At 37.1% G+C, this 23,305-nt stretch overlaps 4 protein-coding genes across 6 annotated transcripts; 2 read left to right on the forward strand and 2 right to left on the reverse strand.

Moving 5' to 3' along the window:
• LOC145628493 (PH, RCC1 and FYVE domains-containing protein 1-like) lies at positions 1 to 6,828 on the reverse strand. Its single transcript, XM_081680803.1, has 9 exons — positions 6,203 to 6,828; positions 4,924 to 5,010; positions 4,709 to 4,798; positions 4,289 to 4,369; positions 3,989 to 4,183; positions 1,772 to 3,886; positions 1,277 to 1,423; positions 663 to 1,039; positions 1 to 492 (listed from the first exon to the last, which is right to left on the reverse strand). Exons 1-9 carry the CDS (start codon positions 6,260 to 6,262, stop codon positions 348 to 350), a joined length of 3,297 nt encoding a protein of 1,098 aa, XP_081536929.1. The 5' UTR covers positions 6,263 to 6,828; the 3' UTR covers positions 1 to 347.
• Positions 6,829 to 9,112: 2,284 nt separating this feature from the next.
• LOC145628494 (uncharacterized) lies at positions 9,113 to 14,575 on the reverse strand. 2 transcript variants are annotated; one of them, XM_081680805.1, is made up of 8 exons: positions 14,278 to 14,575; positions 13,026 to 13,133; positions 12,284 to 12,919; positions 11,743 to 11,822; positions 10,532 to 10,951; positions 10,343 to 10,426; positions 10,154 to 10,251; positions 9,113 to 9,619 (listed from the first exon to the last, which is right to left on the reverse strand). In XM_081680805.1, the coding sequence occupies exons 1-8, from the start codon at positions 14,282 to 14,284 to the stop codon at positions 9,553 to 9,555; spliced, it is 1,500 nt and encodes a 499-aa protein (XP_081536931.1). In that variant the 5' UTR covers positions 14,285 to 14,575; the 3' UTR covers positions 9,113 to 9,552. The 2 variants fall into 2 exon arrangements, with proteins under 2 accessions (XP_081536931.1, XP_081536930.1); XM_081680804.1 differs by having other exon boundaries at positions 10,343 to 10,435.
• Positions 14,576 to 16,293: 1,718 nt separating this feature from the next.
• On the forward strand, positions 16,294 to 22,526 carry LOC145628496 (uncharacterized). 2 transcript variants are annotated; one of them, XM_081680808.1, is made up of 3 exons: positions 16,294 to 16,697; positions 17,416 to 18,730; positions 22,051 to 22,526. In XM_081680808.1, the coding sequence occupies exon 2, from the start codon at positions 17,461 to 17,463 to the stop codon at positions 18,406 to 18,408; it is 948 nt and encodes a 315-aa protein (XP_081536934.1). In that variant the 5' UTR covers positions 16,294 to 16,697; positions 17,416 to 17,460; the 3' UTR covers positions 18,409 to 18,730; positions 22,051 to 22,526. The 2 variants fall into 2 exon arrangements, with proteins under 2 accessions (XP_081536934.1, XP_081536933.1); XM_081680807.1 differs by lacking the exon at positions 22,051 to 22,526 and adding an exon at positions 19,356 to 19,866.
• Positions 19,901 to 23,062, forward strand: LOC145626956 (uncharacterized). The gene is made up of 3 exons (XM_081679394.1): positions 19,901 to 20,097; positions 22,051 to 22,161; positions 22,546 to 23,062. Exons 1-3 carry the CDS (start codon positions 19,901 to 19,903, stop codon positions 23,060 to 23,062), a joined length of 825 nt encoding a protein of 274 aa, XP_081535520.1.
• Positions 23,063 to 23,305: the final 243 nt, after the last annotated feature.

Consider the following 23,305-nt stretch of genomic DNA (forward strand, 5'->3'; position numbering starts at 1 on the left):
TGTCAAAGGAGGTTAGAAAACCTGAAAATTGCTTTCATTTAATCAGAATTTACAAGGCAGCTGCTTTTAACAATAGCCAGCAACGTACAATGTATATACATTTCTCACCCTCAACCCTCACACATCTTACAATTAAAAAAGATAAGGAAAAAAAAAAGGGAAGCTACAATCAAATTTTAGGGACTAGAGAAAGAATCAAAGAAAACAATCGAACCTCTGCATCTGGACTGTTAATATTAGTCCAAGATTCACAGCTTCATAAAGATCAGCACAAAATCGTGTGGAACAACAGAATGCATAAGCTGTAGGAGCGAAACTTGAAAAATAAATCTCCAAGTCTACAAATTTCATTTATCGGTGATGAATGAGCCAAGGTCACTTTCAACACCAACACTCGACTTATCAGATGTACGAACATTGTAACGCTCGTATACTCTTTCTCGGTTTGCTGCCCACCACTGTTCTGCTTGCTTTTCACTAAACCTTTTCCGGCTGCAATAAACAGGGCAAAACAATTATATAAACTTCGACAGTCCAAATGCCCCTGTATGGCTGTATCTGACGAGCAAAGAAAAGTGGCCTACAGACTACTTAAGAGTGAAATTAACAAGTCTACAACTTAAAACATAATCTAAAATAGGACTACAGAAGAAAGAACTCACCTAAAACGAACTCTCTTTAGATCCTTGATACCTCCAGGTAAGGAGACAAATGTAATATATACACCCGGCTCATCCTGCTCAACCCATTCATTCTCTGGACGAGGCTCACCTTCTCGAGTTCTATTACCATTTCTTGTCGCCTCTGTACTAGCTACTCTACTTTGAACAGAACTACGGCTACTAGGGGTGGCTGACCCATTTGAAAACACAAGACCATTGAAACCATATGAGTCAAGGCTAGGTATCTGGTCATTACATTGGTCCATTGAGGGATTTGAGATGTCAGCAAAAGTAGGAGTGGAGGACAACGATGGAAATACAGGAGACTTGCTATTTCGCGTAGCTCCAACAGGTAGCCTTTCAGCCATCTCTTTGAGCTGTATGAAGAAACATATATATTACTCATCAACGCAAAATCACATCAATGATCAGTACACAGTTGCAACAAAATAACTATCATTAATTCCGGCGAATCAAAATCAAACTAATAACAGGTGCACCAAATTATAAGAGAGGACTCTATACTTTGTAATGAATTTAAAATAACGTGATAAGTTACAAGAGTCGAGAACAATATAGAAATATAGAGAAAGTGAAGAAGATCTAAAAGATACCTGGGCAGTTAGTGATTTGATCACTTCCTTGGCCGCTTTGCATTTTGCAGTCTCTTCACCTGCTATTGATATTGCTTCCTTTAATTGCTTATTTGCTCTTTCCAATTCAACCTCTTGAACCTGAGCTTTGCGAGTGAGACTTTCAACCTACAAGAAAAGAACAGGATAATTATGACCATGTTGGCAACAGCATACTTCAAAAGTAATTAGACTAAAAATAACGGTTCACTCACAATTGAATCTAGAAATACCAAGTGGCCATAAATTTGAACTCACAGATAATCATCCTCATTTCCATAACAAACTAAATTAACAGATCTCCGTTATGAAATGTAATGGTTACAAATACACAGTAAACTTTCAAAAAGGTGTCTTATCATTCTAGCAAAGCCACTAATGTTTATGATACTTTATAGAAATGCTAAATTGTTCAATGTAAAGGGATTAATCAATAGTCACAGATGTAACATTACAAGTAGAAAATAAGTTCCATACCTGTGCTCTCAATCGGATAACCTCCTGGCTAAGGCTATCATTCGTCCCCTTGGCATCATCAACAGTCACTTTTGGGGACATAAGTCCTGAGAGGGTTGGGGTAGGTGTTGTTGAACGAGGTGGACTTGGCCGTCTAGAGATTGGTGAAGTTGCTCGAGAAACTATTCTGGATCCAGGAACTGAAGCGGAGAAAAATTTCTTTGACGACCCAAACATAGGATTGAAAGATTTGGATATATTAGCTCCCCATTGTGACCCTCCATTTGGTATAGGTGATACACGACTGCTATCATATTCAAACTTCTTGTTTTTCTTAGATCGACCTTCTGAGGAGTCCATTGAAGAGTATCTTGCAAGCTGACCACGGGATCCAGAATCAAGCTTTTCCTCTCTCTCATTAAGCTCAGTCCCTTGATTCACGATTCCTCTCCTACTAGCAGAGGAACGGGTTGAAGCCCCAGTTTCAACTGCTTTCCTAAGTTTAGTAAGGCAATTATCACAGACTCGATAAGGTTTGTTTGGATTAGGTGCCATGGAAGCCTTGAAAGACTTCTTACTACTACATGAATGACAAAATAAAAGCCCGCAATTGTAACAGTTATGTCGTTTTCTTTTGAAATTAAATGGCAAGCGACAGCCAGAACACATTGACTGATCAACACCTGAAACCCACTTATGTAGACATACAGCGGCAGTGAAGTTTGTACCACAAGCAATACTTCTCACTTGTTTATCTTTTAGAGCTTCTACTAATGTAGGGCCATTTCGATCTTCTGTATCCCCATGACCTAATCGTCCATTGGCACCCTTCCCCCAAGTGTAAACTTCAGTTCTTGAGGTCAAGGCAGCAACATGATAAGCACCACAAGCTATCTCCTCCACAAAACACTTTGAAAGCTTTCCTTCCACACGTGTCGGGAGCTTCCCATCACTATGAGGATTACCTAGTTGGCCATAAACAGGGCTACCCATCGTATATACATGACCAGACGTTGTAAGTGCAACTGTTATGCTATGTCCACAGGTAACCTGACAGAAATTAGGCTCTACAAGGTCAGCAACACATGTGGGCACAAGTTTTGCCTCCTTATCACCATGCCCAAGTCGGCCTTTATCTCCATCACCCCAAGTAAATAGCTTACCTGAAGAGCAGTTGCTAGACCCTGAGCTGCCCACCATAACTTCTACAACTGCAGCAGTATGCCAAACACCACAAGCAGCTCGAACTGTGCGAAGACCCTTTAGGGACTCCACTTCTCTGGGTATGGAAACACTTTTACGGTCTCCATGGCCCAAAACACCAAAAGTGCCATCTCCAAAAGTAAATAATTGCCCAGCAGAAGTCACAACAGCTGTGTGCCAGGGTCCACAGGAGATGTATGAGACATGTATGCCCTCTAGCGGACCATTCACTCTTTTTGGGACCCAGTGGCTTACATCATTCCCATGCCCAAGAAGGCCAAAATTGAAAGCACCATCACCCCAGGTGTACAATTCACCAGAAAGGGTGACAGCACAAGTATGATGCTCCCCACATGCTACAAGCTCAATGTTGGTGGTGCTGAGGGCATCAATGAGCTTTGGATGTGATACATCAGCATCCACCCCATGCCCCAGTCTGCCACCTGTTTCCTCACCCCAAGAAAAAATCTCCCCTTGCTTGGTAACTAGAGCTGCATGCCGTCCGCCACAAGCTATGTTCTGGACATCCAACACTACAGCCGACTCTAATGCCTTAGGCAACAAAGAATCCATCTTGTTACCAAAACAACTACCTGTTCTACGCACTCCTCCACCCAACACACCATCTCCTGTACCTTCTCCCCAGATAAAAACATCACCCAGGGCATCCCCCTCATCAAGACCAGAACCTTGACTTGATGAGCTAACAGCACTTGATAGACTGACCCTAAAAGTATCTGCACCCATTCCTTTCATTTGACTATATACACTATCTGAACCTGAAGAAATGGAATGGACAGACATAGCAGCAGAATCTGAAGGGAAAAAACCCTTAGGGGGCGCAGTAAGCATCACATCTGAGACTGCTTTGTCCAAAGCATTTTTAGGGGGGCTGTCGTATGGACTATGAAGACGGAGGTGTTCACTGCTATCCTGATTTCATTTAAATAAAACTCAATCAAGCATGGAAGATAAAATTTCAACAAGGAAATGATACTTTTTTATTACTTCTGTTCCTTTTTTATTATGTAGTACCTTCTGCAAGCTATCTCCACTAGCAAAGGGAGAGTGTAAAGGAGAGCTTCTTCGTGTATAGGTCCTAGGACTATTTGCTTCAGATGGAATGCTATCACTCCTTGATTCTGTTCTCCACTTCCGTTGCTGAGTCCTTGAAATTAAAGCTTTGAGGCCACTAAACCATACTTCAGCTTCATCCTTATCCTTGCAAATCTGATGATATAAAGTAACTTTGAAAATTGCTTGAAGAGAAATAAAGAAACAAAAGGGCCGGAAGGAGAATTCCATATAATAAGGTAGAGTATAGAAAATTCATACCAAATCCAATGATCTATCATTATATATGAGAGAAAATGACTGGTATTCCTTCTCCGGCCGAGGATATCTTTGAAAAATTGGCTGTATGGAGAAGTAATTGATTAGTACAGATCCACTAAACGAATTCAGTCAAAATCGTTTAACACCATTAGGATAATTCCAAATTACCATCAAACAGCAGCTTACAATCCCTCATTCCTTCCCCTACCACCACCCCCAACTAAACTTTATTAAAAACAAAAAAGGCAAACAATATACCAAGTGAATCACACAAAACACACAGGATATATGGTTATTCAAAAAAACAAAAAATTTACACATTCAAAAATAACTAGATTTTTGGTTTTACCTTTCCTTTTAAGTAACAGAAAATATCATGTTACTCAGTAAGATCTTAAACAAATTGTGTAAGTGACTTACTGTGCGCTGGCCAGAAATAATTCTGGAAACATGGCTCAGCTTCAGGTGCTTCTCCTCTTTCCCCGAGAACCATATCAAAACAGATTCATCCTGTAATCAATATTTCAGTCATAAAGATACTAATGAAAGCATTCAGGGTACTATTACCCAGTCAAATATCTGAAGCAGGAAAGAACAACATAAACAAACAAGTTCATAAAAAAAGTGAAACTTACATTGGATAGCCGGAATGGACAGAACTTTGGTTTTCCTCTTCTTCCATACTTCAGCAGATATGCACCTTTTTTAAGGGCAGTAATCGCCTGAAATGAATCCAGCGAATAGCCTATAAATGATCAAAATGATCGTTGAAATGCTCAAAGGATATTATTATACTAACACAGTGACACCTTGTGTTTGACTCCTTGCAAAAAGTCTTTTCCGGGTGAGAGGACAAACTATACATGTTAACCATCTATTCTCATAACTATGATATCCAGGTGGCCTCTGTTTTGTTATAGAGGGGCAGCAGACAAGAACTACATGCAGAGTTACTGACAGGAGTAATCAAACACTAAGACAGAACCGCATCTAGGGAACTATGGTATGAGACGAAGTCCAACATATTTGAAATTGAAGATCAGCAATTTGAAAGATATGATTCCAAACCAACTGGTGTCTCAAAATTATCGGCAATGTAACTGTATCTAACTCTCTTTCCGCAATGTAGCCTTTCTAATGACTCCTAAACTTCCCTCTTTTTCTAATATATATTAGCAGTTCTCAATTTATAAAGCTAATATTAGGCATTATTACAACGGTGGATCTTGCATTTGCGCTCAGTGTACTCTTAAAGACCATTACTATCAGAAACAAAACCATGAAGTAGCATAATTCCTAAGTATAAATCAAAGTGAAGTTGAGTTTAAATCGCAAACCCTTCATATAGGCCGACTGAACAAGATACCAAATGCATGGTTATATCGTCTATGAACATCAATGTTACTCGTATTCTTCATCACCAGAGCAATGTTGTCTAATTAAACCATGGTGATAACGAAACTACATACAGATTACAGACCAGACTCCTAATTGGATGATACACATAACAAATTAGCCTAATTTGAATTGGTCTCAAACAATTCCCATCAGTTAACAAATTCAGCTAATTTGTCCTCGGATTTACTACTAACTCCTAGTTCCTCTTCGCAAAAACAATGTCATCTAATTTCACACTTGAACACAAATGAACATTCAAAAATCTCTAATTAGCCTAAACACCTAACAAATTAAACCGAATTCGGCTTCAACTATTTCCATACATCTCAACTCCAATCAATCATATTATTCATGAATGATAAAATTATTCATACATTCAATTACATCAAATGCTCATAATAAGTTCAAATCATTTCAATTTCGCCTAAAAATAGCAATTACAACTCTACAATCAAAATTACAACATAATTAAGCATAAAAATTCGAAAAAAAAATAGTAAGAAATTAAGAATTTACCTGCTCAATATCTCTTTCAACAGGACCATTGCGAGTAAGATCTGTAGTCATTTTATCCATCTCCTCAAAAATTGAAGCTCAAACCAGAAATTTCCCCCAAAAATCAAACACATAAAATCCAAAGAAATTCAACTCAAACTCAACTTCAACTTCAACTCATCCATTCTCAAAGTAATGAAACCCTTCCATACATCAAATTCTCAATTAAAATCTTCAATTTCAACAACTTCCTCAAATCAAATTTCACTTCATCATCAAGTATTCCAGAAACTTCGGATTTCCGGCATTATTACGCAGCTTAATTTCAGCTGAATTACACTAAGAACTAACAAAAATCACACTCAAATACGAACAAATTCGAAATCACAAAATGCGAGAAAATAGTGGAGTTTTTTTTTTTTTGGTGAGGGTGTAAAGAAAGTCAAAGGTGGATTGACTAGCGCCGGAAAAAAGAGGAGAGAGAAAGAGGAAAATGGTCAGAAATGAATCAGCGAAAAGGTAGGAGAGAGAATCTGGGAGAGTAAATGATCTGAAAATTAGTTGCAGAGTTCAGAGGAAAGAGAGAGAAAGTGATAGAAAGAGAGAGAGAGAGAGAGATGAGTTTTTTTAGGAGAGAGAAACTTGAATCATTTACTAATTACTCTTCTTAATATTTAGAATTTGGTATGATAATTATTATTATAAATGAAAACAATAATTATAAAGTGATAAAGAAAAAGGGAAAAGGGGGAAAAAAATTAAAGTTGAAAATTGCTTCATCTATATCTATTTATCTAAATGCACGTAATTATAAACCTGATATGTAATTTATCTTGTTACCGGATATACTCAAAAGAGTATGTTTAGGCACATTTGGAGAATTTAAACGAGTAAATTAAAACAATTAATGAATGAATAATAAGTTGTGAATTACCAATTTAAATTTTGAAACACTTTAAAAAGTTACTTTATATATCAATCATCTACTCGTTTTATGAAATTTGCATCATCTATATATAAAATTATTGAATAATTTATATCAAAATCACTTGCACTAAATTGAAAGATAACTTAAAATCAATCTAACAATATAAGTTTTATTTGCTCGACCAAGTTAGGTATAACACTATCACTTATAATTAATTTATGAAGTTAGGTTAGAAAAATTATAGCATCCAACATTTGCTAACTACAATCTATGTCATGTGCTATAGTTTTTCATGACATTATTGAGAAAGTAAATATTCAATATCATGAATGTAATCTCAAGGCTCCTTAGTCCCTATCAACAAGAATAATGTCCATGTGCAAAGAATAGATGGACTTTAAGGTCTTCCAAAATGCCCTTGTTAAGGTCCACTTTGATGCCACACAAACTTTAGACAGTAAATTTTATCAAGAAATATGGGGACAAGTCTCAAAATTTCGACAAACTTTTTGTTACATCAAACTGATCAAAATGGTCCTACCCTTTATGTTGCATGAATTATGTCATAATTGAATTGGGTAGTTTGGGTGTATAGCGTCTGAACTTTAATTTTTGGAAAACACTAAAATCGGATCTTGTTGCATCCGTTATGAGTGTCCACTGTATAAGTCTAAAGAGGTTTAATCTCAAAACTATATTGTAATGAGGGGAGTAGCCCCTTAGCCTTACAGAGTATACATGGCTTTATTTTTTCTTCAATGTAGGATGCATATCCCAATACTTCTCTTCACTTTTATACTATTTCAATGTGTGACAACGCTTCCGCTCACACGTGGGTTTGTTTATGGGCTCAACAAAAAGGCACTATCTAAGATATTAAAGACCAGATTTAATTTTATTTGACAAACAAGTGTACACATTCTTTAAAGAGGAAGCTAAAGCGCCATATACAAGGAGGAATTGAAAAGAAAGCAAGAGTTTGCGTACACAACCCACCACATTATTTTCAATTTGAGAATGAATCTTTGTTATTAGAAAACAACACAAAAACTAATAAAGTTCTCTTTCAAGTATACAGCTAACGTTAACAATAACCCGCTTTAAATACAATAAGCAATATTCAACCCCAAAAGGATGTATTGTATGTGCAAAAAAGTGGTCCAATCTAGACCAACCCTACTCTAACTAAAATTGACTATACTAGTTAGATTTGTAGTAATAAAAAGTGAAGAAACCTTTTTTTTGATTAAAAACCCCATAGGTTTGCATAATGGTACTATCCAATAATTTTATGAAATAGTTGGACCCAACTTTTTCATGCATCCAATCTACATTTAGAAACTTAGCAAACGTGGGGTGGCAACTTGTTAAGTAGCAAGATCCTACTAGCAAAATCCCCACATAATATAGTACTGTATATTGGGTCAAGTCTAGAATGAAGAAAATAGTGTCCTAAAGATCATAATCATTTAGTTGGATAGTACTGTTGGTTTGTTTGCTTTACAGTACAAGAATGTTAGATTTTCTCTTCATACATATGGTTCCTAGCTCAGTCTTGAAGTACTTCTACTAAGTACAATCATGAGCCGCGGTTTCACTGCAAATAAACGTTGTAAGCTCAACGCAACGTGTGGATGCCGGTAGCTTAGTTGATCAAAGATTATGGGTGTTTAATACAATATGCAGACATGCGTGATGCAAACACAGATACATCCATACTCCACCATACACATACTTTTGAGATGAAGTGCAAGCAAGTCCTCGAAAAAAGATGGGTAGAGATATTTAATTAATTATCTTAGTCTTTTTATGTATTGTGTTAAATTACACTTAATCTAGTTTGTTATATGGGTAAGATGAGGTACATATTATGTACTATAGCTCCTCAAAAAGATAGTGTGGGTGAATGTTTCGCGGTATGTAAGGTGGTAGTGTACAACTTATGGTGGTATGTCTGGTATCAGACTATCAGTTAGATGAACAAATTAAAAGCACCCATGAGATACACTGGAAAACAGATAGATTGATCAACACTAACAAAAGAAACCTAAGCCGTGACATAGGCAAAACAGCACGTGCAACGTAACTTGCAGGTGCATAACAAAATTAGTTTCTAAACAAGAACAAATCAGATGATTTACACAATATATGACAGGGCCAGGATTGATTGAGTGATCAATCTCAACGACAGAAGTTGATCAAGCAATCTTGCCAAAAAGGACATCGCTAAAGGAGCAGGAGGGGGAGGAAGAGAGTGACATGGTTTGGACTTTGATGGGGGGCATAGAGCAATGCTGTTCCATCTAACCAGCTGTACAACCCACCAATGTACTTTCTGAGGGTGCAAACACTTTCATCAAACCCTAACTGGAGCTCACTTGCATTTAATTTCTTTTCGGCCAGGCCTGATCTGAAATTTTACCATGTTTGACAATACATATTCTCAGTCCATAGAGGAGCTAGTTTCTGCAGTCTCATCTTCACTGAAACTCGATGGCATTTCTATTGGTCTGCAAGGAACAAAATTCCAGTTTTGGTAAAGCAAAGGAAGAAAAGAAAAACATTATATCTATGTTAGTTGCTTCCATACTGTCTGCGAGTTTATCAGGTCAACTAAGTAGTAAGTAACCCTTAGCAAATCTTACATGAACAGCAAATTTGCTAACATAGAAAGCAGGCAAGCAGCAGTGTGATGAGTGAAAAGTTCAGTTATGAATAGGGTCTAGTAGATACCATATCAGCTCTTTACAAATGACATAGAGACAATAATAAAACAATCATTACATACCCCCTCTGTTCAAACATATTAAGAACAAGACATGATTCGATGTTGTTCCCACACCCTCCACGACTCCATTACTTGTTCTCAGCAAGTTCATTTTAAAAAATCCAATCATAAATCATAAATTTCGTGTAGACCTTACGTATATATTATCATACATCTCAAGGTACAAAATTTTAACTTGATATTGGTACTATAACAAAACATAAAATCAAAAAAACGAAGGCAATGTTCAGACAAATACACAATTGTTTTAACTCACCCTCTAATCTGTCTTGACCACTGCGGTGGCTCTTGAGATGATGGTCTCATAGCAACATAACCTTCCTGCAGCAACTCTTCTCTCCCTCTTTTGACAGCCTTAAAATGCAAACAAAAAACATCACAACCATATGCAAGAAAATACTTTGTAAGAAATTAACATAGAATTTTGTTGAAGGCAAAATCTCACTCTAAGCTCATTTGGACTCATTTTTGATCTGATTGAATCATGATGATTGACTATCGGTCTTCTCTCCGCATAAAATTCTTCATCCTGCCATCCCTTAAATTATTCTAAAATTCAATATAAAGCTCATCCCACTCACAGATTTAAAAGGCTAAAAAATAATAACATGAAAAGATGCGAATCTAAACACACCTTCATTATCCTGCTAGGTGGTACTCTGTCTTCTTTATCTATGGGGTCCTTATTCCTAACTGGTGCAGCAGACCTGGAATCTAATCGTTCCCTTGAACGGACAGCCACAGAATTCCCGTTGTCATAATCATTCCACCAGGGCTCCTCTGGTTCACTGGTAAATTTTCCGCCATAGGAATCAGATCCCATACCCGATGGTCCATGCTTACGCAGGATACTGTTGTTCATACTGCCATCATAATCTGAGCTTTCTCTAGCAGAATAGGAAGCCACACAAGATGATTTATGTGCTGGAAACACACGTCCTTGATTAGGATAAGTTGACTTCTGTTTAGGTTGGCGGTAAGAGAAACTGTCTGGGTCTGTCTTATGCAAGGATCTGTAATCAGCAGGAGCAACAAACTTGTCCTGATTTCGTATCTGCAACAATAGACAAGTCAGTTTGCAGATAGTATAAGAGCAAAGAAGTAACTATATTTCAATACACACAAAAACTTCCCAGTAAGGCAGTACCCGCCCACAGGCATACATGAAGCAAAAAAGAGGTTAAGCATTCATAATACATATATGATGGGACATTAAATATCACTAGTATTAATTTCTAAGCATTTGTTGCGAATACCACACTACCACATCATGGATATTCAGTTAAATGAGATATTCAATATCATAGAAATTATTCTAGGGGCAGAATAATAATTAATTAAAAAGAGGGGGGGGGGGGGGGGGTGCTAGAATGTAATTAAAGTACATCCTTGAGTACCAACAAAGGGAGTATAGAGGGGGCGGCGGGGGCAGGAAGGGAACAAAAGCACTGAGCTTTTCTTCCTTCCCCTCGATAGATGCTTTGAATTTCAACTTAACTAGAATGTAAATAACAGCAAAAACTTTGCATGAGAGATGTGGAAGAACATAACAATTATATACTCTTTAGCATTTCTTTTTATCTGACTTAACTAAAATATAGTAGAGCAGGTTGCTTGGTGATCAATCAACATCTTCTTTCCTGATTTTACCATATCACAAATACCCAGTTCATTACAGGTGATTGTTTATTTGTTTTCTTGTGTCCATTAACAGCCTTTCCTAGTATAATTCTTAAAACTGTTGCTACACCAGATCCTCTAAGCAGAATGAAGTAAAAACCTGAACCTAAACATGATTATAAAAATAAAAAAACAAAAAAAAAAAAAAATCGAAAATCCACTTACTGTGCTAAGGCTGGGTCGCTTGTGAATGGCACCAATGTCGAAAGAGCTAGAGCCAACAGGTACTGAAACTCCATAAGCGTCTGTAGAACAAAACAAAAGAGCCAAGAACTTAAGAGTTGGTGATGAAATGCAATGTGATCATTCATCGGGATACATGTAATGATGAAAAATTACATAAGACCAGAAACAAATCTTAGACAAGTTAAACAAAGCAAAATACCACACTCAAGAAAACTTGTCCGGAAAAAGTATCCCATGGTACAGCAACTACAATGAACATAAGGGTTTGGACCCTCGACAGAAAAATCCCATCAAAGCACTACATATTAAAGCGGAATAACTTTTTCTTATTCAACATACCATGAATTACTCATTCAATCATCAAGGATAAAATCACCTCCAGTGGAAGTTAAAGTCGGGACTCCACTCTCTTAAGTTTTAAGTAAAAAACAAGATCAAAATTCCAAATTCTTTTGCATTGATACATTTAAGTTCACAAAAGACATGATAAAAGACCATATGATGAGGAGAACAAACTTACCAGAATTAGCATTCTTGCTTGGTGATTCAAATGCACCTGGAGGAAGTGGATCAAATTCAATCCCAAGGGGAGGACCATCCTCTTGATATTGCCTTCCTAGTTGTCTCTTGACTGCAGTTACAGCAGCATTTTCCGTCTGACCCTTGATTTTCAAGTATCCTGAGGGTCCCACACGCCTCTTGTTTTGAGCTATAAATCCATTTGGTGCCCGATATTCTGTTGCTTCGACCTCCAAAGAACTCCTTTTATGGGGGTAAAAGCTACCCTGCAGAGCTGAATTACTTTCTGAAGATGTATCATCCATCTCAATTCCATCATCAAGCACCCTTTGTTCATAGTTTATCTCGGCGGCGGGAAAATCACTGTTACCAAACCTCCGACTCTCGACCTCCCTCAAATCAGCAAGCCTATAATCACCTTGTTTGGTACTACTGCATGAATCCTGTTTTAGCCCACTACCACGATCTTGTATAACACCACTTGAAAGTTCCTGTCTGCCAGGTGGGTTTAGCTCACCATTTATGATTCTCTTATCCTTCAATCTGCGGTGGCAAAACCATCCAGAAATCTGCTTCTCGGTCAGACCTATATTCTCTGCAAGCTCTGCCTTCATGGACTCAGTTGGGTACTTATGTTCTGGATAAAGAATCAAAAAAGGCAAAAAAAAAGACATCAATCATTTACACCACAATGATAGAGTGTTTTAATTTTGGGAAGGTCAAAAGACAAAAAGATATTAAACCATTATAAAAATCCTCCAAAGCTTGTAGTTGGTATGGTGTCTTGAACCGCCTTCTCTTGTTCTTCTCCGGAAGTGCTTTATTTTCTTCACATTGTACTTCGCTAGAATCTGAAACATTGAACATAATTATTAACAAGCTAGACAATAATCCTTTTTCACGAGATGGAAACCATGGGAAAGTGTGTTTTCAGTATAGACCAAGAGCACTCCAATTCGGATCTAAATAGTGCTTAATACATCTTTAACCAAAATGACACCAAACTAAAAGCATTAAGACAAATAAGCAAAATTTCAAGGAGAGTAATTTATGATGAATTTGATGGCATAACCAGGTTTCAGTTTTACATTGACACAAAGTATTAAAGATGATATTGCTCATTAAGATAATCATAACTTGCAAAAGTATTGAATCTCTAGTCTATACTATACATCCAAAAGACAACAACCAAGACATCGCAGTAATATGACTAAAGCTTAATTGGAAAATCAGTAACAAGGTGTAACAATATCATCCAAACTCCAACAATTAAACTGACTTTCAATGAGGTCCCAATTTCACATTTCAATTACAATCAAATTTTAGGTTTTCCTCTACTAAACAATAAATCCTCAATATAATTACGCATTTAAGGAGCAAATCTAACAAGCTCGTTAGGTATATAAGTAAAAAGAACAAATAAAACACAATGTAGGTTCACTCCAATGTGTAGATCGAAATCGGAACAAACACGACGATAATCAACCATAAGCTTTCACATAATTTGCCCTTCCGTTAAAGGTATCACTCCTTGAACAACAAGCAATTTATTACACACAAAATGGGTTTTTTTTTCATCCAAAAAGGTGATACCAATTGAAATAGATTTCCAATTGACAAACAAAATAATCAGTAAACATGCCATCAACATACACATAATAACAAGATTAATTAAGCATTCTAAACAACAAAAATTAGCAGTTCATATACAAAAAACAGCATAATAATAAGCAATAAAAACTGGCTTCCCTAAACATTAAAAACCCCCCAATTCCCAACAAAATTCAACAAAAATACATCAAGATTACATGAAAAACATGCAAACCCAGATCAAAAACAATTATTTTACACAAATTAAACTCATAAAATTGTATGAAAATTCATTAAAACTTCCTCCAAATTGACTAAACAGAATAAAATGCTGTAATAAAAATTAAAAAAAAAAAAAAATCCAAATTTTAACGATCTAGGGTGGATACATAAAATTCCCATTACCTCCCATGTTGTGTATACAACTCCAAAATCCAATCAAACTTTTAGGGTCAATAAAAATTTCCAATCTTCTTTTTGTTCAAAAGTTATTTGTGGTTTTAATGGGGTCTTCGAATCTGGAATCCTAAATCAAGAGAAAAATAGAGGAGAGAGAAAGAGAGAAGAGGGGTCTTTGAGAACAAGGCAGAGATAAAATAGCATCTTCTGAGTTTCCCATCAATTTATGGAATTAGTAGTATTTTTTCTTTTCCAGAATTTTGATTTCTGTTCTCGGATTTTGTTGTTTTAATCCAAATTAAGGTGCGACCCTTCACTATTCGTGTTTGTGTTAATTCTTTTTTTTTTTTCTTTTTTTTCAATAGTCGTTATACACAAGGAAAATTTGATTTTTGCTATCACTGAGTTACACCATTTTGACTTTTGTTACTCATTTAGGAACCGTTTGGTTGGGGTTAATCATCACAGGGAATGAGAATCAACTACCCCCATTCATTTTGTTGTTGTTTGTTAAGCACTTTCTTTCATTCCCTTTACCCTCTTCATTCTCCCAAATCCCTCTAACTTCATTCCCCACCCCCCTAGACTTTTCCATTCTCATTCCCTAGCCACTAATAACCACCATACCACCACCATCCCACCTACCCAAATCACCGGAAACCCGCACCACGGCCAGTCACCCCACCCCTCGTTGCACCTCCCTTCCTCTCGCCGTCGAACCACGCACTCTCGAGACCCTATCCCCATCCCTGTACAAACCTAAAAAAAGCTTTCTTTCTCACTGTAAAACGGTCGTCCGGCCCTCCACCACCATCGAATCCCTAGGCGCTAGGTTTCGAGGGTGGAGGAGGGTCGGGCGACGGGTTTTACGAGTTTTCGAGGCTATTTTATAGGGTTTTCTAGGCTAGGGATGTTTTTTCTTGAGGGGAGAGATGTGGGGGGCCGGGGAGGGGCGGAGGAGGGCCGACGAAGGGCGGCGAATGGTTGGGAAGGTGCGGTCGACGGTTTGACAAGGAGGGGAAGGGGTTTTTAGGGTTTTTCGCGGGTGGGTCAATGTTTTCAGGGGAGGGGGAGTGCTTTCCAGGGAGAGAGGATGGGCGGCGAAGGGTGGGAAATGGGCGGCGAGGGCCGGCGAGTGAGGCTGGGTGGTGGTTTGGTGGTGGGGTGGCTGGAAAAGGTTTCATAGTGAAGAAAATAGGTGGTTTCATAGTTGTGGTGTGGTGGTTTGATTGGTGGTTTGTTTCCTTGTGTTTTTGTAAAACAAACAACACTGTACTTGGAATGGTTTTGCTTTCCATTCTCCTTCTTTACCTTTGTTCATTCTATTCCGTTTACCCTCTTCGAACCAAACGACCCCTTAATTTTTTATAATATTTCACTACCACCTAAAAATAAGTGGCCCCAAAAAATCTCTTTGCGCCGGTGACCCCACTCCCTCTCCTTTCCCCCCATCCCACGCTACCCACCTTCCCCCCTTCCCACTCTCGGCGCCGGAAGTTGCTCAGGGAGAACGCAAGAAAACCTTCAATCTACCGGCGAGAAAGCATCAATTGTACCCTCCTCCCAATTACTCACCCTTTCCCACTTTCATGTTATCTGTTACTGACTCTTTTCATCATTATCAAACCCTCCTTTCTTTCTAAAATTCCAACTCCAGCTAAATTACCCGTATTTCTTCATCTTCCTACCTTTGCACCACCTCCACCTCCACCACAACTACAACACTTCCTGGTTTCTATTTTCAACATCCATTACATCAATTTTATAATCATCACTTAATTTATCCACCAAAAATAATGCATCCTCCTCCCAATTACTTTTACTTTCCAAAATCATATCTTATGTAGGAACAAAGACTGATTTGACGCCATTGTTTCCAGTAATTGGAGCAAGAGTAGGAGAGAAAATCGGCGGTGGAGTAATGATGGAATCAAGGCGATGGAAGAATTCCTCATTAAAACAGACTAGAATTCCGTCGAGGCATGAGCGGTGTGGGTGGGGGAAAGGGAGGGGGAGGGGTTGCCGACATCGAGAATCATTCAGGCGCCGACAATCGTCACAATTATTACTGAAATGAGAATTATTTTTTTTATAACAATGAGAAAATAATTTCATTTCACTAATTTATTTGGACTAACTATTATTATCTCCTAAAATCCACTCATTTAAGCTCAAGTAGGAATATTAGTCCTATTAGGATTAGGAAAACTCATTATCAACATTAAAGCCCTTGAACCCATTCCCTTAAATCCCCCACAAAGCCCACAAACTCTTTCTCTCTGATTTCACGCCTCTTGCCTCCCCTGTTTTCACGAACATCAACCAGAAAAAATATAATAAAAAATTCCTTCGACTGCTCAACTGCCTAAATCACCGTTGCTCTGTCGGAAACACCGTCGCCTGCTGCCACCGTCGCCTAGCCAGACGTTAGTTCTTTTTAACTTCTTTTTTTCTTTCTTTTCAATACACTTCTCTTAATTAGTTTCAAAGATTTAAACTTTCTATGATTTAATCATGTTTATTAGAGTGTGATTATGTATATTAGTATATAGATGGTAAAAGATTGCAAATTGACTAGTTTATGTGCAATTGATTTTCAGATTTATGTATTTAAGACCTTGGTTTTTCATGGTTTAGGGCTTAAAACGTGATTAATTGAGATTTAATTAGTTACTTTATAGTTATGTAGCCGTGTAATTCTAATTGGATTTCCTAGTAATATTGTGAATTTGTAGTCTCTATAGCAAATTTTAGTTTTTTTTCTTTTTCTTGTGCAAATACTATAACAATTTTGTTTCCTCAAAAAAAAAAAAAAAAAAAAAAAAAAAAAAACAAACAAACTATAGCAATTTTGTAGTTTTAAGTATTTAAAACGGGGCGGAGTATTAGGTAATTTAGTATGACATATTTGATTCGAATGACTCCTGACCTATGCGGATCAATATTTGAACCCAACCGCCACTTAATTAAACAAACCAAATGTTGCTATTCTAAATACTTGGAATTTTTTATATCTCGCAGATAATATTCCAAAGTTTTAGTTAACAAGTGATGGAGGTAGTATAACTCAACACTATATCTTAGCCTTGGACATTCCAGTTTCATGGCATTTTATTTTATGTCTGATATGTGATATCTTCTCAGGTGCTTATTGGAAAAGCCGAAGCGGTAAGGACTTTTAAGTGGTTCATGGCCACTGAAAAAGATAGCTTTGGGCCCTTATGTAAGGACTTATTGCTTGATATATTTAGTAGACTTTCTGGGTGGGATCTAATCAAGTGCAAATGTGTTTCAAAAGAATGGCACCGAATCATCACCTATGTTTGTGTTCCTCAATTGTCAGCCAACACTCCTATTTCTGGAGTTTATTATCGTGTTTCTCGGGTCTCTGGAGAGTTGCTATGGGTTTTTTCATCATCGTCTCGAGAACTTAAAGACAAGCTCCTTCATCATGTGGCCTATTGTGGGTCTAGTCACTACATAGACTGTGATCTTTTGAAGTCCTTTTCCGATCCCTCTCCTGATCAAACTTGTTTACCTTGGAAACGGCTGGATCCCTCTCTTAAGAATGTCCCTGGCATGTCATATTCAAGTATTTTGCCATTTAAACACAGTGGACCTGATTTATTGGACTGTTGTAATGGCTTGCTTTTGTTTGTCCAGCGTCCCAAACCCCAATTCTATGTGTGTAACCCAACAATTAGACAGTGTGTCCCTGTTCCTCTTACTCCACCTTCTGTCCATCTTTCTTCCCTTTATGCCTCACTAGCTTTTGATCCTTGTGAATCCATACACTACCGAGTTATTGTTTTATCCATTACTACTCAGCCGCAATGTTTGCATATTTTTTATTCCCAGTCTGGAGAATGGATGACACATGAGGTGCATATAGAGCTACCCTCTTCAGGGAAGTGTTTTCAGTTAATCAGACACTCTGTATACTTGAAGGGCATATTGTATAGGTTATCCTTGTTGAATAAAGTTATATGTTTTGACCTTAATCGGCTGACAATCCGTGTTATTAACAACCCATGTAAGACACCTCCACCTAAACCAGGATGCATTGCGGTTTCAAATGGACTTCTCTCCTATGTCAAGCGAGAAGAGGACTATGTGTGTGTGTGTGTGGTTGCTTGACGACCCCAATGAACCCAATGAATGGAGTTTGAAGTATAAACTCTGCTTCGATAACCTTCTGGATTGTGTGTTGGAAAAGAAAATGGGTGGTATTCTTGTTTGGTTACGCCCCTGTGGATTTCATCCAACAGAGGACATATTATTTATGAGCTCTGCAAGTTCAATCTTGGCGTATCATATTGGAATCGGCCGTATTCAAGAAGTGCGGAGCTTTAGCTTTCTTGGTGAAGTCTCTGGTGGATACTTCTTTCCTGTCTTTATGCACAGAAACACCTTTGTCACATTAAAGAACTGGTGCAGGGGGACGACTACTGAAATCAATGTGAGTACTGATCTGATCAATTATGTAGTTTCTTGCCATATACTTGTTATGTTTTTTGTGCTGGTTTTGTATGTCTTCATTGTGCTGGTAGTACTGTTTCTGTCAGTTGTCACAATGCTGGAGTTGTACTTGCACTTCATTTTTATAGTTATCATTGTTTTGTGTTTTAAGGTGTTCTACACTTCTACTATTGTATCAGATATTCAGAACGTGAGGACAGTGGAATAGGAATCTAAGTATATGAGTGGAATAAATCGTGTATTATTACAATATAAAATGACAATCCCTTTTTGTTTTCTTCTGAAAATTAATCCATATACTTGTAATAATACACGATTAATTTTTGTGGGATTAGGGCTTTGTTGTTGAATGTGTTTTAACTTCTAAAGTGTCCTTGTTGGAGAAAATTTGGAGTTCTAGTATGCATAGTGACTATTGGAACTTGTGCTTCATCTAAGCCTACCCTCCCCACTTGTATTTTATACTTCCTCCGCTGCATATCACTTGCAACACTTGGACCAAAAAGCTCTGACATTTTTGGTCAAAATATTGCAAGTAATATGGAGCAAAGGAAGTATAGTGTATGTTTTAGGGCTTTCAGCTCATCTTCTTTTCTCATGGACAGAATTATGAAGAGGTGCATGACAATTGGTGTTACGTAGAGCAATGATTATTCAGTGCATGAAGCGTACGAGTTTGTCTTAATTTATTTGTCTGATAATAAGATGAGTCGCTTTGGGATGACTTATATAGCCCTGAGTCCCTGACCTTTGGATTCACCAAGAATGCTGCAGAGTGACAATAAAGCTGGAATGGAATGTACACTACAAATATAAGGGTGGGCTGTCTGAATAAATCCCCTTTCTAATTTATTTACCATGTAGCAGCATATAATAAAACGACTGTTTAGTTTGCGTCTATTCTAATGTTATAGCCTAAAATTCTCAGTGCTGTATTGATATTGTTTGAACTTGTTTGTCATTGAATTATAACTAGATTTCGTGCCCACACGATGCCGAGGTTTGAATTTATCAAATTAGTATAGTGATTAGTATTATGAAGGTATAAAGGAGGCTACATGGTTGCGAGGTCTTGTCATGGATCTTGGTGTCTCACAAGGAGTTACTAATGTGTTTTCTGATAGCCAAATTGCTATCTTTCTCACCAAGAATGATGCTTATCACAACAAGACCAAGCATATCTCAGTCAAAATTCACTATGTCAGAGATACATAACAAGACCAAGCATATCTCAGTCAAAATTCACTATGTCAGAGATACAATTGCAGAAGGAGAAATTGCTGTGAAGAAGATTCACACTTCTGAAAATCTTGCAGACATGCTCACAAAGCCACTTCCTACCACTAAGTTCAAACATTGTCTGGACTTAGTGGGTTTCCATTCTATCTAAGGCCTTCGGGGCCCATACGACGAGCTCATGAAATTTGGTCCAAGGTGGAGATTGTTAGATGTGGCCCAAAATTTCATATGGACCAAGTTTTAAAGAAGCCCAATACAATTCTTCTTGCTTCTAGAGTATGTCAAATATTCTACAATTATGTTGATTATTCTAGAAAAATGGTCAACTCTCTAGAAGCAATATTATCATGCAAGCAAATCTAGAGAATTCTTCATACATCTTGAGGCATCCATTTCCACCGACCTAACCAACTATAAATAGTTGGAGCTTGGCTCATATTGAGGCATCCAACCAATATACATTCAACCTCCATACAAATTAACCCACTCGCAAAATTACTCATCCATTTACACTAGTCTTCCTAGTTAATCTCCTCCTTGTAATTTATTCCACTATTTTCTTTTCTTTTATTTTGATGGTTTAATTATAAGAGTTGTATCTCAATACCCTATTTATTGGGGTAACTTTGTACTCTCATTTTATTATAGTGGAATTTTTTGGTGCTCGTCGTCGTGGGTTTTTTACCTCTATTTAGAGGGTTTTTCCCACGTTAAATACCGTGTCTCCTTTTATTGCTTATCTTACATTTTACCTTTAATTTCTCGTTCTATTTTACATTTTCGCTGCGTGCTCATACCCTAACAATTATTGTGTGCAAATATTGAATTGTTGAATGCAAAAGTGTATTAATGTTCTGCTTAGCTGAATTGCATTTCGTAAATAATTAAGGTGTGGTTTTTTTAGCTGAATTGCATTAAAAAGTGTATTAATGCAAAAGTGTATTAATGTTCAACTATTTACTCATTGGTTCACCTGAAGATTTTATTTGAGGATAGAATGTGTGGTTAGTGTGAGTACTCACTGGTTTACTTGTAATTTTCAAACATTAACTAAGACTGCATAAGAAGTTGTAGTAGCACATTAGCAGATCCATTGGTCCATTTTTCCTGAACGAAAGTCAGGTTTTATACATTGAGTTGCACAAGCCTATTGAACGAAAGTCAGATTTTTTTTTTGGGTCTTTCAATTTTTGTGATAAAAATTATATTCATCATTTTCAATAGATAACCAGAAGTGAAGAATGAAATTGCTGCTTGCCATACATTGTCCCCAACCAGGTCCCATTTATGTTGAAAGAATAGACCGGCCCATGGAGTTATTAAGGGTTCATAGAAAATGCTGCTTTGGTAATCTCTTCTTTGGAAAAATGACCTGCATAAAGAGTAAGTGGGGCAATCTGAAAACTTGGGCATGATATCAAACCGGTCACCCACCTCAGGATCTTGGTGTAAATCACACTCCATGTGATTGAAAGAAATCTAGGATTTGAACAATTCTTCATAATTGTTGGGAAAGGCTTTAGTTATGTTGTCTTGATGGGTAATCTAGTTGTTTTCCTCATTTTGGATACCCTTGATTTTATTTATCCCTTTCCTTGTTTTTACACGTTTGAAGATCTATCCCATATTGAGTTTTGCTCTATGTTTCCAGTAAAAATGCATATCTTCAAGCACTTGTTCCTTGTTTCTTTATCGTCCCATGCCTCTTCACAACTTTTGAGATTATTCTAGCTTCCTTGAACCTGTTTGGAAAAATTATTTAAGGTGATTCCACTCTTTTTCTTGTACTGAATACACCAATCTCTACAACCTAGTATAGCAGCTTGTATCTTTCTTTGGACTTCATGCATGCTCAAGCCATTCACTTGCTTATTCCATTCTATGTTATTGGCTTCTTCCATATTCAGACATCATGCGTCAAGTTTATAAGGCCTTCTTTTCTTGCGGAGTGAATGACTAGAGTGCAAAACTATGTGAGCATGATCTGAGATATGATTTTATATGAAAGATTAGGAAATTTACATTGGATTTTTATATCTTATTGTCATATAATCAATGCAGAGAAGTCAAGGCAATGGCTGCAATGTCTCACCCTAATATCGTCCGCTACTACTCAGCTTGGGTTGAGAGGGAGATAGCTGGTAAATTTTTTGAAGCTGGAGAGGAAAAGGGGTCATATGAGGAACTTAAATGCATAGCTGGTCCAATTCTATACATTCAACAAGAGCTATGCTCAAGATAAATCATTTTTTGAAAAATGAATTTGGTTGTATTCGTGTGGGTTGATGGCTTGATGGGCTGATGGCACTTAGCTTTGTCTGTTTTGCATGTTGTTGATGATGGCATGTATCAAGTCTGTTTTGTTAATTGTTTTACGTGATATATGTTACCATCCGAATGTCCGATACGTCATTTTAGGATACCAAGACACCGTCTTAACTTTGGATTTTGATACAAATACGACAATAAAATTTTTAACAAGTTTTGTTTTAAAATATACTGCTCGTATTAGATTGTATGATGTATTGATGTAGTACTTACTAACTTTTTTTGCAGCTCTCTAAGTGACTTGCTAATTAATGGGAGTTTAGAGGATAAGAAATCATATGATATCTTTGGAGATATTATTTCTGGGCTTCATCATATTCATCACAAGGGTGTGAGGCATGGGGATTTATCTCTAAGTAACATTTTTTTTGACAGAGATGGAAAAGCTAAGATTGGAGATTTTGGTCTAGCTTCTTTGGCTGATACCGGGATTTTCGGAGAATATAGCCCAAGGGCTATTGGTGCCTATTGTGCACCCGAAGTCAATTACAGTCTTTCTTCAGATATATATAGTTTAGGAATTATTCTATTAGAGATGCTTAGAGAGTTTAAGACAGACATGGAAAAGGCTCAAGAACTTCAACATTTCAAAGATCATTCTGAGCTACTTTCTCCCTGGCATGTTGACAAGGAGGAGAAGATGGGATTTATTTGTTTGCTGATTAATTCTAATCCATCTCTTAGACCTTCTACAGGAGCTATAATCTCATCTTTTGAGACTTTGATGGGAATTAAAACTACGTAGTATTTGTTAGAGGAATAAACTTACTGTATTGAGATACTGTTGTAATAACTTCTTTTATATACTTGATTTTTAGTGTGTATAAAGACCAAATGAATATTTTCATCTATCTAGTTGCTGAACAGGGTTTAATCTCATCCTCATTTAAGTGTTTAACTTCCCCTACAAATAAACAATTCAAAGTTTCCAGAGTAAACATTTCCTATATAATATTAATATGTTAGATTTAAAAAGCAGCAAAATCAG

This window comes from Chenopodium album, chromosome 4 (genome assembly GCF_948465745.1).
Source record: "Chenopodium album chromosome 4, dcCheAlbu1.1, whole genome shotgun sequence".
NCBI lineage: Eukaryota > Viridiplantae > Streptophyta > Magnoliopsida > Caryophyllales > Amaranthaceae > Chenopodium > Chenopodium album.